Source organism: Pyrgilauda ruficollis, unplaced genomic scaffold, assembly GCF_017590135.1.
Source record: "Pyrgilauda ruficollis isolate IOZ18807 unplaced genomic scaffold, ASM1759013v1 scaffold12, whole genome shotgun sequence".
Lineage (NCBI taxonomy): Eukaryota > Metazoa > Chordata > Aves > Passeriformes > Passeridae > Pyrgilauda > Pyrgilauda ruficollis.
Window position 1 is genome coordinate 7,424,147 of NW_024510321.1, and position 18,717 is coordinate 7,442,863.

The 18,717-nt window shown below is 39.1% G+C and overlaps 1 protein-coding gene across 1 annotated transcript in view; it reads right to left on the minus strand.

The window, feature by feature from the left end:
• NCAPG2 (non-SMC condensin II complex subunit G2) overlaps positions 1–10,877 on the minus strand; it is a 40,587-nt gene extending 29,710 nt beyond the window's left edge. The window contains exons 1-5 of the mRNA XM_041488895.1: positions 10,803–10,877; positions 7,488–7,679; positions 6,365–6,479; positions 5,735–5,892; positions 4,891–5,025 (exon numbers count right to left, since the gene is read on the minus strand). Coding sequence (XP_041344829.1) covers positions 4,891–5,025; positions 5,735–5,892; positions 6,365–6,479; positions 7,488–7,679; positions 10,803–10,877 — 675 coding nt within the window. The remainder of the gene's footprint in view (positions 1–4,890; positions 5,026–5,734; positions 5,893–6,364; positions 6,480–7,487; positions 7,680–10,802) is intronic.
• Positions 10,878–18,717: the final 7,840 nt, after the last annotated feature.

The following is an 18,717-nucleotide window of genomic DNA, read 5'->3' on the forward strand; positions in this document are numbered from 1 at the left end:
AGGAAATTGCATCTTTAATTTTAAAATGCATAGGTGAAATGGAAAAAGCTATTTAAGATTTTTAATTATTAAACAGAATTCAAGCACTACTTTTATTCATACTGTAGAAAAAACAGAACAAATGAACACGTGGATCACATATCTGCCTCCACTCTTTCAATGTCCTTTCTGTAATGGTGTGCCTTCAAGCAGCATCCCAGAATGCCAGCAGCCTGTGATCAGCACCCTCATCGAGGCCAGAGCACCGAGCTCTGCCAAGTGCAATATCATCCCAGGATGACACTGGTATCATGGTGAAGGCATAAACAAAACACCACAACTCTACCAGCACTGGATGCAGAAACATTTTTAACAAAGCCACAGAGAACAGCTGGCCACTGAGGAAATTAAATGTTCTGATCAGCAAGGACAATTCCTTTCCTCCTGCCACATGAAAGGTAATGTTGTGAACCTTCTGGAGCTGCTTTCATTCACGAAAACAGAAACTGTTTTTCCCAAATGAGTTTTCTTCCATTTTAACAAGTTAGGAACCGTGATGACAAATTTGATGAGCAATAGAATTTTGTAGCAAAAGGCAGTGGAAGGCTGTGGATGAAGGAAATAAGCCAGTGCTCTTCCAGAATCAGCAAAATCTGTCCAAGGAATTGGAGACTTATACAGTATCTGTACAGGCAGCTTCACTCTGACTTAGCTTACAGGTGAAGGTAAGACTTCAAAATGTCTGATCATACATAAGGGTGAGTCAGCCAGTTGTAAGGGTCCTTATCTCACAGCTTTCTAGCCAAAAATAAATTAGGTATATTAATATAAAGGAAGTGCAGTAGTAAAGAGCACATTGAGAGAAGGGCTGAATAAACAGCAGAGGTTCAGAGGCACTTCCATTGAGAGCTGGACCAAGAGTTGTGTTCACACCTAAGACCAAACAGAGAAAATAAAATACCAGACACACTTGGAGTTGGAACCTCACAGAGTAGGGGAGGGAGATGGAAGCACAGTCAGAAACTGCACTGTAGTGCAATTGATAGCTGAAATGCCTTTGGGTGAAGAAGTAACTCAGAATCTCATAAAAATCATGACCCAATGGCTAAATACAAGATTCTTGGCTCCAGGTCTGATGGAATCCTTCCTGTTGTCAACAAGTGTTGTCTCTATCTCCAACTTTGGTGGCCTAATATAAACATAGAGGAGTCCCACTTGGCATGTCACACATCAACATCCCTAACAAAACAAAAGGTCAGGGGAGTTTTGACCTGCAGTTCTTTCCTCAAGAAGGCAAACTCAAACTCATCTCATCTTCTACAACCCCAGCAAGACAGATGATAAAAAGTCAAAAAATTGCTTTCAACCAATTCTTTTTAGCCTTAGGTTTTAAAAGATTGAGCCTGCTCCTGAAAATGATGACAACTGCCTCTAGCTTAATCTACTGCTTGTGATTAATGGATCTGAAATAATTACTGGTAACAACATTCTCATTACCGTGAGAGATAACCTGGTGATAGGTGAATGAGACTGTGAACTTGTCATTTTTGGGACTAATGCAGTATCAGGGTCAGGTGTCTGGCACTGCTGTGCTTGTGGACACAGAGCACATGACTTTGTTCTATACACACAGAGAAGGTGAGCAAGGAAAGAGCACAACAGACCCACCTCTAAAACACAGTAACATGCTCTGCAGCTGTTTGACTGCAAATCCCATCTGAACAAGAATGTTTTCATAAATCACAGAGAGATAAATTCAGAGGATCACTCCACTAATGCAGCCTGATGATAAGCCTCTGAGAAATATTACTGTGTGTTGAACAGCACAGCCTGGGAAGGCAGAAACACTGAACTCCCTGATCTTACAATGAGGTGTAATAAACGTGCAGTTCTCTATTGGTTTAATATTGATTTAGAACAGATATACCGCATTCCTGACCCTTCCTTTCCTTCAGTCTTGCATATGATGAACCATTCCAGACAGTTAATCTGTCTGAAAAATAATTTTACTGGGAGAAAACAGCTACCTCCTTCAATCAACACATGATATTGCTGCTTGAACATTAGACAGTGAAAAGGAAAAGAGGAATGCTAGTCCGTGGCAACACAGGATCATTGCAACCTAGAGTTAGAGCAGCTTAAGCTACTATAGTACTGAGCTCTGGGATATGTACTCTAAAAAAACTAGGATTACTTTTCTTAGGAACTGTAGAAAAAGTCTGCAGGCATTAAAGGGAGTATTAGGCCTGGTATACAGAAATTCACTTTCAACTCAAAGCAATTCATACATCATGTTGATACCTGGTATTACTACAAGCATTTTAGAAGCAATACAGGATGCAAAAAAAGTCCAGCAGACATACTGGGGGAGTGTTGGTTGGTTTCTTGTTGCTACAAGAAATCTAACATTAGTGAAATGAACCAGAAAGGGAAATTAGAGAACATATATAAGGTGTGTTACCACTACAAATGAACTCCCACAGCACACAAATCCAAAACAAAAGGACTTGCAACTGAAGTACAATGGCCTCATAGCAACAGGAAAATGTTTTGAAAACTCTGAATCTCCTGTCTGCAGAGCTAGGAAAATCCAAGTCAGTTACCATTCTGGATAAGTGATGGAAGTTCATACAGTTAAGTTGGATTTCTGCTTACAAACTGAGACATGAATTTGGATGTCTAAGTCCCTGAATTGTTATTTGTCTGAAGAGTGATTCGTGTGATCAGCTGTTTAGTTACTGTTTTATGGAGCTAAACTGTTCTGTTGACTCTTCTGACTAGGGTTAATATGGCACACCCTAAACACAGAGCAATTTTACATGCCCAGATGGTTTTCCAGAAGGCAGAGATCTATGACAGTGTTTTACGTGCCAGCCCCACATGGATGTCTGAGGCAACTTAGGTCATTTACTGTAGCATGGGTCATTCACTTAAGCAATCAAATCCTTCCCAGGACCTGCACTGATTATGCTCCTGCACAGATGTCTAAATTTATTTCAGACACTTAATTTAACTGAACCCTGTCCTGGGATCTGTCCAGCATGGGTTAGCTTTTATTTTGAGCTGTTATCTACCAGGATGTAAAGAGACCTGTGTGTAGGGCTGGCATGGCAAGGTTTTGGTGGTGGAGGCCTGCAGAGGTGGTTTCTGTGAGAAGCTGCCAGAAGCTTTCCCCGAGCCCACAGAGCCAATGCCAGTGGGCTCCAAGGCAGACCCATCACTGGCCAAGGCTGAGCCCTTTGGCTACAGCTGGGAGCTGCTGCTGTCATCAATGCTTCCAGTCAGAAAGCAAAGAATCCAGAACTGAGGATCTGAACCACTAATGATCAGACAGAGCAGAGAGTGCAGTAAGGTGCTCTCTATATCTACCCAGAAAGAGATAGGCCTATGAAAATGCAAACTTGACAAAATGTCAAGAAACAGAAATCCCTGGGAGAGTGAAGAGAAAAATCTTGTGCAGGAAAGTGAAATGTGCAAAGCGTGGCCAAATCTGCATTCTCACGGAGCAAAGTGGATGAGTTTTAATATGCCAAGAAAAATATTCATTGCTGAGTCTGATTACCACTGCTTTTTTTCCCCCATATTTAAAAAAAAAAACAAACCCATAACAAAACCACAACTTTTATACTTTTTCACTCAAAGATTCAAGGTGCAAACTCCTTTAGAAAAGCTGTGTAGTAATTAACACATTATACGAAAAGTCTCACATGATGTGGAATTAAAAAAGAACTACAAGAATTTGCTTCTGAAGCCTAGATAGCAGTCATATTTTACATATATAATTACCAATTATTTACTGTGCCTTTATGAAGATGAAATATTAAAGTAATACAGTGGATTCAAACATAACAGAAGAAAAAAAACCATACAGAATCAAATATAGTTAATGCATTTGAAGTACTGTGACAAAGAACACACACAAGTACACACTTATTCCAGACGACAAAAAATGGCTTCAAATTAAATATACCAAAGACACAAAATTGGTTGTAAACTCTGTCAATAAAACCTTACTTGTCTTTCCTCTTTCCACCCACATTTTCTCTTCTTCCATTCCCACCTCTCATATTGCCTTGGTACATAATAATTTTACTCAAAACTAAAACAGCTTAAAATATCATATACAAGTAACAAAAACCCCACTAACTTCGTGGCAGATATCCAAACCCTGCTCTACCAAACATTTCACCTAAGTCCTTGGCTACCTCCATTTTTAAAATGGCATATCCTTAAATTGCCACAATCATGCAGCAATCTCAGGGCTCATTTTATGAAAGAAGTTCATATATTCCACAGGGGAATAGAGTTAGAACTTCAGAGACAAAGTCTGGTGGTCTGGTCACCCAACGAGAAAACAGGCTTGGACACCACAATTCTGGTGCATTGGCACAATCCAAAACCAACAAAACAGCAACTGTTCACTGAGAGAAATCTATGTAGTTAAATGAAGTAATTCTCGTTTTTCTGTGAAGTTGGGTTCTTTTAATGCTACTTTTAAAACAAAATATGGCAACACAATTTTGTAGATGAAGTAATTTAGAAGAAAAATTATTTTGCTACAGTTACTTGTCTTGAATAAAAGAAGAACAGCTAAAAAAGGAAAAAAAAAGAATTACACCAGGGAATGTTTTTAAGTATCAAGGGAAATGTACTTGAAGCAAAGCACTTGATTCTTATTGCCTCAGGATAAAAGAACTGGACTGAAGATTTAGACATAAACTTTCACACTTTAGTCTGGAATAGAAACAAGTTTTCCAAATGAAACAGTATCAACCATTTATAACTTGGAGTCAGAGCTGATTTGTCTCATGTTGCTATCTACTGTACCATAAAAAAAGACAAACTGCAAAACTATTAAAAGCAACCAAAGCTCACTGGCACAAAACCACAGTAGGATAAAAGTTGGCTTACCTCTTCTTTCTTAATGTGTTTTACACTCATAAAACACTGAAGCAACAAGTCTTTGACTTCATTACTCTCATCTGAATCATAATCAAAACAAAGTAAAGTCTGATGTAGATTCCATACACGAACTACATCTGCACCCTGACAGGAAAGAAGAAGCCCACATTAGAGTGGAGTAGCTTTGCTTTAATGCAAAAAACTTTGATTTAATGCAAAGCTGCATTGAGAGGATTTTAAATAAAGAACTTGAAATGCATTGTTACAGATTGTGAAAATATGAATATTCATTTCATCACATTACTGGAAAAAAAATATATGTGACTGCAGAAATTCTGACTTCCAACAAATGAAGATATGCTTAAGTACAGAAAAAAAAGTTGCCATTCCATGCAAAGTAGGTTAAAACCACATCCTTGCACTTTTTAAACTTCATACAATACATGCAGTTAACAGGGAAAAACAGGAGAAAGACATAAGGATACATCCATTGGGTTAGTGCAAAAGATGTGTATCACAATACTCCAAGTAACTCACACATTTTGAAAAATGAAAGAAAAAAGCAAGATAAAAAGATAAAAAGCAAGAGAAAATGAAGCTTCCTACAGAAGTCATTTCCATGCTTATCTGAACACAGTACTTAAAAATCTGAGTTAACAGAAAGTTAATTGCAATAAAAACCTTGGTCATTGGACTGGACAAAAGGGTGAAAAGATGAAAAGGAATGCAAAAAAAAAAAATCCAGTTTACTTGTGAAACTGATGCCAAAAACCTTTAAAATTTGCTCTAGAGAAGGCAGTTTATTGGAGGGATTATCTTTCTTGAAATATTCAGTAATAACCTGAAAGCCTACCGTAGCAGCTTTATTCAGGCTTTTTCTCAGTAGAATGGCAAACAGAGTCTTCCCCAGCTGCTCCTTCCCATCCAGCCCCTTCTCCCACCACATTTCACACACATGCTGGATAGCATCCTGTAGGATTTTTTCAGACGCAAGTAATGCAGGAAGAATACCTACAAGAGTAATGAAATAATTATTTACTGCAATGAACCAAGTCATTCCTGTAAAACAGCAGTCTGTTAGCACAGTAACTACACCTCACGGTGTCAGCTAGCTCCTGTCACATTTATACACTTTCATGGCTTATGCTCACTGCAGTATTTAGGCAACTCTAAGGTTTGGCCAAAATTTTTGGATGAGTAACAATGGAATATTGAGTTTCTCTTAAAAGTAATAAAAATCACCGAATAATCAAAGTTACCTTCCACTGGATGAACAGCTGGGAGAAAGAAAACTATTTACATTCCAACTTCTAAATTGTGCAGCTGATTTTTAAGTAAACATTCCCCTAATTTTGTCTCATAAATATGAACTCAAACCAGTACCAACTTTTCTCCTGTGAATTCTGTTTCACAGGCCAGCTGGATTTCAGTCAGATCAAACAGCCTCTGTAAAATGCTGCATTCTGTAGAGAGAAGCACTCACCATTTAGTATAAAAGCGCATTCTGCAAGAGCTTTGTAGTTTACATTTTCATCCACTGCAGGTATGGAAGCAATAACGACAGCTGCCACTCCTTGGATCACTGCTACAGTTTGTTTCTAAAAGAAAGCAATGCTGAGGAAACACTTTTGCAGTTTGTTTTGGACTCAGAAAATAATTCAAACAAGAAATGAACCTTAGCAACAGAGAGCAAAGCTGAATTGTTATTATGCTTCCATTCTGAAGAAGGAGTATACTGGCACCAAAAACCTTTCAAATAAGAGGCAAAAGAATAGATTTTTAAAGTACATATTTTCAAAAAAGTTTGAAAAGGGTTTTCAGCTCCAGTTAGTAGATAACTTTGTGACTGCACCTGTGCATCCATTCCTGCACTAAAATCCTCATCTGCAACAAACCCATTCAAACACACATCCATTTCAGAGCTGAAAAGCCCCTAACTAGCAGGGTCGTGTGTAACTCAGAGTTGTACATCTGGTGACTTTCACTCCAAGTGTGTGATTCTACAGGCCTCTGAACAGATGACTGATTTTTCTGCAAGCCTCTAGGTTTCCCTAATGATTTCCCCACTGCATTTCTTTTCTTCCCACCAAAATTAAATAGTCTTTTCCCCCAGTATTCTCGAGGCTACATAGACTACAGCACAGAAGGCAGTATATAAGGGTCTGAGTCAGAAAAATTCTATATATTCCAAATTTGTGGAAGGGGCAGTCAAATCTAGATGTTCATTAAAAAAATGACATTACAAATCAGGTAGTGAATTTCTTATACTATATGCCAGCTACTTAAACTTAACATCTGCAACATTAATATTTGTTTATTGAAATAAGACATAGAGAAAGCCCATTCAACTCTACTGAGAAAACTAAGTCACACCTTTCATAATTAAAATTATCAGCAGAGCTAGTCTTTTACAGCATAGACCAATCCTAAGTTCAGCTTAACTCGAGCATAAATTAAGTCATTTAAAAAAATGGGCAGGAAAGTGATATTTGGAACTGGTCTTATTTGATAACCCTTGCATGTTTTCAGATGTTATGGAAATATTCCATTTTATTTCCCAAAAAACACGAAACACTCATCACGTTTTCATTTTACAAGATTCTTACCATTTCTGGAACTAGCTCAACTTCCATGTCATCATCACTTTTATCATCTCCAGTCCTGTGCCATGTTTCCACAGGGTTCTCCATCAAGCTCTCTGTCAATAGCTGTGTCAGTCTCTGCCATAGCACTTCTTTTTGCTTTCTTGGCAATTCTTGAAGTAGTTCATTCAAGTCAAAATGATCAAATGTATTTTTCTATAAATCATCAGAAGATACCACACAATCTCACATCAGCAAAGTGGCTTATACTTCATCATCATATTTTCTACATTTAATCTGGGTTTTTACATTAATGATTAACTTATATTCCTCTGCAGTTATAGAGATGAAATACCTTCTATAAGTTTTTTTCTTTTTTAAATAGCATAAGAAATTCCTTCTAGTTAACTCTTTATCATGAAGCAAGAGTGCTGCTTTTAAGACAGAAGACTTTAGCCCTTGATAGCAATGAAGACAATTTCATACCCTTGACTAAGAAGCGCAAAACTGCACAGAATTTAAGTCCCTGATTATGTCTTTGCTCTCTTAAATATGGATTGATGATGGTTGTTTAAAGAAAATCCTTAGGCAAGGACTGGAACCGTAGCAGTCAGTAGAGCCATGGGGCCAGCACTGATTTGGGATACGATCTGCACACATCAGAGCTCTCCACACTGCACACATCAAACCCAGCTCCTGAGCCCGTTGACCCCACACCTCCTGCTGCAGCCCTGCTGACAGGGAAGCCACCATCAGTCTCCAGTAGAAACTGCACCACGAGGCTGATCTGAACTATTTCCTAGAAAGAACTTTGCTAGGAGAATTTACCTCAGGGACACAAGGAGTCTGTTAGCATCAAAGAATGGTAGGCAAACTGCTAGGAAAGGGAATATGCAGAGAGAAGATAAGAAGGAAGACCAGGCACAACCAAGAGAAAGAACAGATAATTTCTGAGATGTAATTTGCAATATGGAAGTGAAGGTTTACTGAATCAAAAATACTTCAGAGGAAAGAGAGAGAACGCCCGTAATCTTGAAATAAATCTATTTTTAGTTTGCAGATACACTGCAAGGCATCAAAAAGAGAAAGTCGAGGTAAAAACTGAAAAGAATGAAAGAAGCAGCACTAAGTATTAGAATGTTCTCAGAAGGGTATGAGAAGAAAGATCCTGATACATATTTATAAGAGAATTTCTATTCTATTCTAAAACTGAAAATAAATACAATAAACCAAAGGCCTCACAGGGAGTTCTGCAGCCCTGTGCTTCAAACAAACCCAAAAGACAGGATATTAAGATTGTAGCCTTTTGAACAGACAGAATGAACGCATAATAAGATCAGAGCTTTTAGATTTTTCTTTGGGATGATATGAGACAGAATTATTCCAAAATCTATGAGGAGAAAGGATGACAGTGAATGACAATCATATCTGTGATTCCTATTTTTCTAAGAAATTACGTATTTTCTTGACTTGGAATGGGATTTAGTGGAAAAAATTAATAGCACGTGCTGAAGATCTCAATGAACAGCACCACAATATGACATTTTTTAAATCTTACAAAAGAAAAAAATGAAAAGCCCATGAGAAACCTTGAAGGAAAATTAGCAAAGCCCTGGAATTTTAGAAGACATAGATGAATCTAAATATTGAGAGAGCAGAAGAGAAACATTCAAGGGATAAGTAAAAGGGGTGTCAGGGTGTGTGTAGAAAACAGACACTGAAAGAAGAAGCGATGCTAAAAACTGAACTTTGAAGAGAGTTTAAAAGGCAAATTCCAAGGCTAGAGCACCAGCTAAGCAGCAAATATAAAACAAAAACTAAGGAAAGTAGTGAAGCTTTAATGATGATTTATTTAACCACAGCCTCCTCCAGAAAAGCAATGAAGAATTTTTCAAGGGAGACCATAAAGGAGGATCCTCATACTAAGACAAGACAGGGTCACACATCCTCCATCGCTGCAGGTTTCAAAAGGAAATTAATAAAATAACCAGAGTATCTTGGACAGTCAAAAAGTCATGTGGATATTCATGTTTCCTTATGCTACAAAGGCATGAAGACAATTTCAATCAATACACTCATTGTAGCTGGTGACAAATTTTCCAGAGATATTGGCAACAACTGAACACTGTTGCAAGAGAACTCCTGTGAACTGGTGATGAAAAATAAAAGGATGAAAAAACCCAACCATTTTTAATCCAAATAGCCCATGGTTCATTAAAATAAATTACTGAATGCAGATGGCAGAATCAACACAACCAAATCAATTGAAAAAGGAAACACTGCAAGGGAATGCTAAAGTGAATAGTGAATAGTTTTTTGCTAAGTGTTTAGATTTAGGGAGAAATGGAAAGGAGACTTTAGGCAAAGGCAATCTGGCAATAAATTTATCATCCATAACTACATAGAGGCACACAAATGAAAGAAATAGCAAATTTCTTGGGGAAAGATTCAAGGACGTTTGGGAGATAAACCTTGTAAGCTTATACATAACAAGATTGTGGGATTAATATAGTTGCTACATGAAATAAGTTCATGCCTCTGTGCACATGGAGGTCAACTGATCCGCTTTATCCTGCCACAGGCACTACCAGGAAAATACCCATAGAAAGCTTCAGAAACAAACTTCACAATATCATTTATGGCAGCAAGCAAAAGATGTTTAGAAGAGCTCAGGTATATCTTAAGACCAGACAGATTGAAGCTGAGTGGAAAACACCTCAATGCAAATTATTATCTCATTATTATGCAATATGTACACAATGTGAAAATAGTAGATTTCAGGGGATTTGTTTTGTTGCTCCTCCCTGTTCTCTCCACATTTCATTTAGAAAGAGCAATCTACCCCTTCTCTAAGCATTCAGTGATAGAAAGAACAATTCAAGTAAAATTAACAATGGACCAAAGAACAAGTGGACAGCCCAAACTATCAAATGAATGAACAAATATTAGTGAAACACAATTCTGTTACGTTTGTACATTAACTCTTATTCATTATATACCAATAAACTATTTCATGGGTTGAAATTTAGTAATGTAATATTTCAGCAACATGAAATCAGTATTTGTTTAGAATTGCACAAACACTAATATTTTATTTTTAAAAAACAGTATGTGGAACAACCAAATATCAAAAAATTAGTTGGTTTATAAACATTCATATTTCAGATTCCACAACCTTTTCAGCCTATATTCCTTCAAGTGCCATTTTAACTTATTTCCTCCAGCAATCATTCCCACACATCTGCAAATACCAGACAAATAATTTCTGTCCCTTTGTCACGATTTCTGTAACAGACTCATGACTCCAGAAGTGATCTATGTATACACTGGCTCACTTACAGGATTCTGAGTGTAATGCAGGAAGTCTTCAATTGACTCTTTAGACACAACTTGCAAAAATGCTTCGCGTTTCATCCTGGAATTGGTCTTCCCTACTTTATAACCAAAACATAACATTAGAGAAGATACTGTATATCAAAACAAGATCATTTTGGTCTGCTGTAATAATGTATCAGCTATATACATAGCATTGATATCTATTTATGTACGTTATATATTACAGTAGTTATATATGTACTACATAGTTAAAGTAGTTTTCCCCTCCAACATATTTTAATTATCTGAATCAGGATTTAGATTCACAACATCACTAGGCTGCAGGGCTTGCTTTCTTTTTTGTTTGTTTTTTTTTTTTTTTGTTGTTTTTTTTTTTAGTAAATAAGTCTTAAAACAGAATAAATTGTTAATGGATACTTTGATTTTTAAAAAGCACAATGCATTCTCCAGCACACACCCACTATTTAACCTGGTCATCATTCCCAACAACAGTATTTATTGGTATCAGAAGCACTGAGGGGTAGTAAAATGGTCTCTTCTCGACCATCAAGTGAAAATCACGGGAAATGGGCAAGGCCACCAAGAGCCTTATTTCCTCACGCAACCACTCCCTCCATCCCAGGTATCTCCTGACGTGCTTTTCCAGGTGGGAAAGTGACTCACACAGCATTTAGTGTGTGTGAAGCCACATCACAGAACGGGGCTGGGGCCGCTCCTGGGCCCCGTCCCGAGCCACCCGGGAGCTCCGCCAGGCCGCGGTAGAGCAGGCAGCGGGAAGCCGGACGGGCCGCTTACCTCGGGCTCCCTCAGAGCGGCCGAACCCTCATGGACCCGCGGGACGGCTCCCAACGCCGCGGCGCCGCCCCAGCGGAGCGGAACGAAGCCGGCGGACACGCGCGTAGAAGAGCCCGCGGCGCACGGCAGCACCGCCGGAGGAGACACCGGCCCCGGGAGCAGCTCAGAGGGGACACCGGCGAACAGCCCGGGGCACCTGGGGACACTCCGGGACGGCCCCGCTCGCTGCCTCCCTCCCCCGCCACTTTTCGAATCCTCCCGCGGCCGACGTTGAGCGCGCGCCGCGGAACTCCCGTCTTGTCTCGCGAGAGCTCGGCGGCCGCCCCCGCCCTTTCCCGCGCGCGGCGCCGCTGAGGGCGGGGTAGGGGAAAGGCGGCCTTGGAAACCCCCTCGGGCCAGGGGATCGTATTCAAAACTCAGGGAAGCACAGGGTCAGCTGGGCTGGAAAAGGCTTCTGAGGTCATCGAGTCAAACCTGTGACCGAACATCACCCGGTCAACTAGACCGTGGCACTGAGTGCCACGCCCAGTCTTTCCTAGACCCCTTCAGGGAGGGCACCTCCACCACCTCCCTGCGCAGCCCATTCCAGTCGCCCTTTCTGTAAAGAAATTCCTCCTAATGTTCCACCTGAACCTCGTCTGGCGCAGCTTCGGGCTGTCCTGTTGTCGTGTTGCTGGCTGCTTGGGAGAAGAGCATGACCCTGACCTGGCTACACCCTCCCTTCGGGGAGCTGAGGAGAGCCACGAGGTCCCTCCTGAGCCTGCTCTTCAGGCCGACCCCGCCTCCGCAGCCGCTGCCGCCGGGTTTGGGCCGCAGCCCCTGCCCCGCTCCATGGCCGAGCGGCGGCTGTGCCCGCAGGCGCCTGCTCCCGGCAGCTTCGGCCGCGCTGCAAGGCTCCTTCCTCCGCTGCTTTCTAGCACAGGCTGGCTGGAGACACGGCTGGTCCCAGGGGAGCACCCATCAGTTACCCAGAGGCAGCTGCCATGGTTCAAACCCACCGCCCCGCTCGCTGTTCCCTTTCTGTGCCTACCTGCACAGTGTCAGTGCTTCCAAATGGGGATGAGACATAATCAGTTAAATTCATGTTCGTGCTTAAAAAATGGTATTCCTTCTTCCATGGCTCTCTGGTAACGTGGACATAATTGCTTGTACAAAACATCACACATCTGATGACACTGGTGGCTTTTTTCTCCAATAATGTTATTGTTGCTATTGCTGACAGGTATGCTTTTGCTCACAGTCCTGGTGAACAATACGAGTACTTTGCACTCTTCATCCAAAGCAATCAAGAGTTAAACAGCCTATATGCCAGAATGTATAGCAGACTATGTAAATCAGATGATATTTAGAGTTTGATAAGTAAGGATTTTTTTTTTTTAATGTATCAGGAAATTATATCTTCTGTTTCTTCTTTGCAATGTTTGGAAATAGAGTCAGATTTTGAATTCTATAATATTCTCCATTCCATTTGTTTGAGCTCTTCTGCAAACCAAAACCAGTCGAAATGTCTTGTTAAGGGCTTAGTTTGTATCTTTCCGTTTGGCATTTTCAGTAGCATTTCTCAGTGTTGGCTGTTAGAAGAGAGAGGTGCATAACTGAAGTAATTTATTTTCAATCTGTAGAAGCAGTACAGCATGTGCTGCTTTGCTGTGCAAACAAACAGAAAGCCAACTGTAATTTCTATAGAAGTTCTCACATCTGGTTAGACTTCACAGGATTGTAATTTTAAAAATATAATTCAGATTTTATTTAGTATTAAATGTAAAAATTCACTCCTTTAAAAGTAGCATTTACATCTTCTGCTATTTTAATTTTTAACATAGAATCTTCCTTAATGATCCTGCCTTTCACAGTTTTAGTTTACATTAAAAATTAAGATTTTTTTGCATTTTCTGCCACATTTATTTGATATGAGAAGCTGGCTTGTGTCAGATCCTGTGGACCTGACTTTATATCCCAAGTTACGTGTTCAGCTAAGTGCAAGGAGCCTGTGGAACAGTTTGCTTGGAGTAAGTTGCATAAGCAATCAGCATACTTGTAGAATTGTAAAAACAAATCAGCATACCTGTAGATTGTAAAAACAAAAAAAAAAGTGTAACACCTGACAATTCTACATTATGCTAATGTCTTCCTATATTAAAATTTGTCTGCATATATTAAAAATCTTTGCCATTTTCGATTCAAACTGATGGATTTATTCATCATGACTCATTTATACTGAATATTTCATTAATACCTTGATTAGTCTTTTAATTAGATGCTACATTAGTCACCTGGTTACTGTTTATTTAGTTGGGCACGTATCATTTTAGCAAACAAACTGAAACATATTTTAGTTTTTAATTTCTGTTGCATAGCAACCACAGAATGGTTTTTTTCATAGTATTGAAACTAGAAGTTGACACAGATAACAACAGGCTGAATAACACCAAGTGATTCATTTTAAAAGACCATACAGAGAAACCAGAGAGACAGAATAATGTTTTCTAGGTTTTTTTCAAGAACCGTGCATGAACTGCAAGCCAGTAATAAACCTACAACTCTATTTTCAGTTTCTCTAATATTCTCCCTTTCAAGGGTACCAAATTACATGCCTCTCTTTGACATATCTGTTCATCTGTTCAAAATAATCTATACCCTGTGATAATAATCTCATATTTATTATCATTTTCCTGTCAAGTTAAGGCAAAAATGAAAAATGGGCCTCTCATACGTGGTTGCTGAGCAACAGCAAATAAAGATTTGCTTTTGTGCTACTGCTTCATGAACCACTCTTCGTGTTGGTGGCCTGCATTAGAGATCTCAGGTGCAGATGGCTCACACCAGAATGTCGTTGTTTGGACTAGAGCAAGCCTTCCTTTTCACCCTATAAGAGTCAACAACATCAATAAAAAATAAACAAGTAGTTCCTTGAAAGTCAGAAGCTTTCTTGACAATATTCTCTTATATTTACAATGTTATTTGGTAGATAATAGTTTCTTATGAGATTATTTCACACGTTATCTACTACCATGTTGGAGTTGTAACTTCTATTTCGTTTTCTTTGAATATGTAATAAAATTTGTTATAGTTAATACAGTATGAACAAAATCTGCTCATCCTCTGAGGCAGGCTGTTAATAATTTACATGCATGCATTTCCCTTGATTTTTTTTTTTTTTTGATCTTCGCATACTTTGATAAATAATCCGAACAGCATGGGAGAGAGATGAAGTTTCACACTATTCCACTTCTCCAGATCTCCCCTTGCCTGAAGGTAATCCTGCCAATCATGCCATCCTTTATTCAGAGGCAACTGTCACTTCTCAATGCTGGTGTGATTAGACCGTGAAACGGCTTATTTCCCTTAAATTATTAATATTAACATGAATCAATTTTAGAGTTTAAGAGATTAACTAGAAAAAAAAAATCACTGCAGAAGAAAAAAAAAAATATCCTTGTTAACTCACACCAAAATAAGGAAATAAAATGCGCAGAGGGAATGCAAAAGCTGCTCGGGAGAGCCACTCCCTGGAGTCGCTGCCGAGGTACCGAAGTCCTGAACTGCCGCCCCGCGGGAGCTCCCCGCTACTGCCGGCAAGGGGCCACGCCCGGCTCAGTTCAAGCCGGGAAAACACAGCAACTTCATTTTCCTGGCTTTGTTATGATGCTTTATGACAAAATACTTCGGTATTACATCATGAAGAGGGCTGGAGCATGGAAGCAGGCTGAGAGAGCTGGGGGTGTTCAGCCCGGAGACCTCTGGAGAAACTTTAGAGCACCTTTCAGTGCCTGAAGGGTTTACAAGCAAGGAGAGGGAATTTTTATAAGAGCATGGAGAGACAAGACAAGGGGGAATGGCTTTGAACTGACAGAGAGCAGATTTAGATTAAATACTGGGAAGAAATTCTTTATTGTGAGGGTGGTGAGGCACTGGCCCAGGTTGTCTGGAGAAGCTGTGGATGCCCCATTCCTGGCAGTGTTCAAGGTGAAGTTGACTGGGGCTCTGAGGAACCTGGTCTAGTGGAAGGCATCCCTACCCATGGCAGGGGTGTTGGAAATACATGATGTTTACAGTCTCGTCCAACCCAAACCATGCTATTGGTCCTATAATTATTATTTACTGTATTATTATGCCCTTAAACTGTTACCACTCGTTCCTTATAAACAGTGCTACAAGTCACTGTAATTTTTCTCTGCTCATTATTAGTACCATGAAAATGGAAAGATTTCTAAAATGTTGTAAGATACAAAAAGAAATTACAATAACAGTATTTGCATAGCTGAATCCATCCCACAGTTCAAAAAAAAGGAAGTGGAATTTTTCATTGCAACTATAGCAAACATTTTCTAGTATAAAGTCATTGTCATCTTTCAGAATACTATGTATCACTGAGTAAATTTATAATATTAGTTTGTCAGTTAATTTGTTTCAGATATAAAACACTCCAGTTACAAATGCTATTTCTGTATTACTTTAACCCTATTAAATTAAATTCTGATAATGATTTACTGCTCTTCTAAGTGTCCTGTCTCCTTGCAGCTCCCATTCTATTTTAGTCTTTAAGAGAAAAATTGCTTCTAAGGTACAAAATCATTGTTATTATTAATTTTACAAGTGCTCTTAGAGGTTTCATTGTGATAGACGTGCATCCTTTAGATATGACACCATCTCTGTTCCATCTGCCTAGTACAAAACACGAAACTGCAGTACAAATATCAGAATGGACATGATTTGCTCATCCATATTAGTTTATACATATATAAACACACACAAACACACAACAAACTGCTTTACATTGCTTGGGCATCACACCAGCATTCACTTGTCTCTCACATCTGTGTTGGCCTTGTCACCAGGGGTGTTCCCATGTCCTTGATCCAGACCAGGCACCTGACCAAAGTCCTCTGGGGTTTTTTACAGGCTGCATGTCCTGCTGCCTTCCTGCAGAACTGACAGTAGTGTGCTATCAGCCTGGGGAGACGTGGAGCCAGGCACCCATGAGAGCTTCCATTTCCACTAAGTTTAGACATACTTGTCATTTATTCCTGTTCTGGCCATCAAACAGTTTTATCATCACAAGACCTGGTGTTTTAGCAAACTTTCTTATCATGTCCCTAAACAAAGGAAAATTGATTCTTATTTTTTTCTAGTAGAATTTTATCTGTTTTCCCTTTACCCCCATGTTGATTGTACTGCTCCATGATGGATTTAATTGTTAGCCACATGCTTGAATCAACAATAAATACTTAAAGCATAGTGATGTTTCAAATGTGCTGGCCGTTTTCCATATCCTGAACTGTGATTTCACTTCTGCCTGCTTCTGACTAATTTCAACTTTTTGCACTTAATCTCATTAAAGTTGTGTCAGCAACTCAAGGGGGTTCTAGAATCAAATCTAATTTGGTATCTAAGGCATGAAACACCTATGATGAATTGCTGATAGAAGCATGCAGAATTTCTGGTGAACTGAGAACTTTAATCTTCCAGAAGTTTCATGTTTCCTCACATAGTTTTTTAAAATTTCCCTGTGCCTTATGACTAAATACCTCTACAAAACCATTTTGGCAAATTGAATCCCCCATTATGAAACTCAATTCTTTTAGGATCTCTGGTGCCTCAGAGAAAAGGGGGAGAGCAGAGCACAGTGAGGACCATACCTGCTGTTCACTGCATTTAAGCCAGGGTGACTTGAGGCTGCCTCCCAAACATGCCTCTCATCCAGACCACTTCCTTACGGTACAAGAAATTGCACAGGCAGCAAAAAAGGATTCTGAGAAAAGGGTCTGCACTACCATCTAGTGGAATATAACAGTACCTTCAGAAAGAAACACTGGGCATTAATGACTATACATGGAGAAACTTTAATGTCTCAATGTGAAAAACAAGACAAGCAAAACTAAAATGTTTTCATTAAAATATTAGAGATTAAGCATTTTTTATGTCTCAAATAATCTGAACTTGAAAAAGCATATTGAATAAAAAACATGGCATAGAACAAAGTTGCCTAAAACTAAGATTGAAACTTGTCAGAAAGCTAATCTTAGTATTTTAAACTTTTGATTCCAACTTATTTTACATACAAATTAATTAATGATTTACCAAATAAAACAAAGAACCAGCATTGCTACCAGTATCATTAATGAGTCATGAACATCCATTTCCATTAACCCATTTTTGCCCTTTATTTCATTGTCATCACCTGGATAAATGACAGGTCTGGGGACAATCCAAGTCTTTTGTTTGGATGCTGTTGACAATTTATCAAATGTATCCAGTGGAACTCTGAGCTGAAAGTTACAACAGAGCACCCATTCAGTGGCTATCATAGTTACTTGAGCTCAGAGAATTTCATGATTCATGCAAAACTAGATAAACTTTCCTATAAACTGTAGGTGGAAAACATTGCAACACAGTAACTTCAACTTAACCTAAGAGACAGCAACAGCAATCATGCAAAATACATCAGGGATTTCAGCCTATCCGTTGAAGTATTTCTCCCATGGGAAGTCTGCATGAAACTATCTTGCAAAATATTCTGTATTAAATTATTAATCATTGTGACATGCTTAGTAAGCTCTAGTTGTCAGGCTCTCAGAGTTTGTAGAATAACACTAGCTTGCAAATTCAACTAGAACAAAAACAAAAAAACTTCTTTGAAATTTCATGCTGGAAACAACCTCTGTTAAATGTATGCACCTTTTTTGGGTTTAAGAATCTTGTCCCAGTTATCGAGTAAAATTAATGACCTTCATTCAGTACCTACAATTACCATTTCACTAGCATTATCAATGTTACAACTCAAGTTCTATGCACAAATTAATGTATTTTTAATTCCTGTCAAATTTTTGCATCCTGACTCAGCAAAGCTTGCAGCTCCCAGCTGTGTGACTCCTTGTTTCTGCCCAGCTGGAGTTGGGCTACATGCCCATCCCTGAGAGCTTGGGCTCAGGAAGAAGAATGCCCAGAAGACCAGCATCACAGCACAGGCTAGGAGTACACAGCACATTTACCTTAATGTTTAACAAAATATACTTGAGAGCCATAGAATTGAGGTTGGAAGGGACCTCACCACGTAATCTAGTGCAACATCCTGCAGAAAGGAGCCATTTTGCTTAAATAATTAATAAATAAATTTGATCAT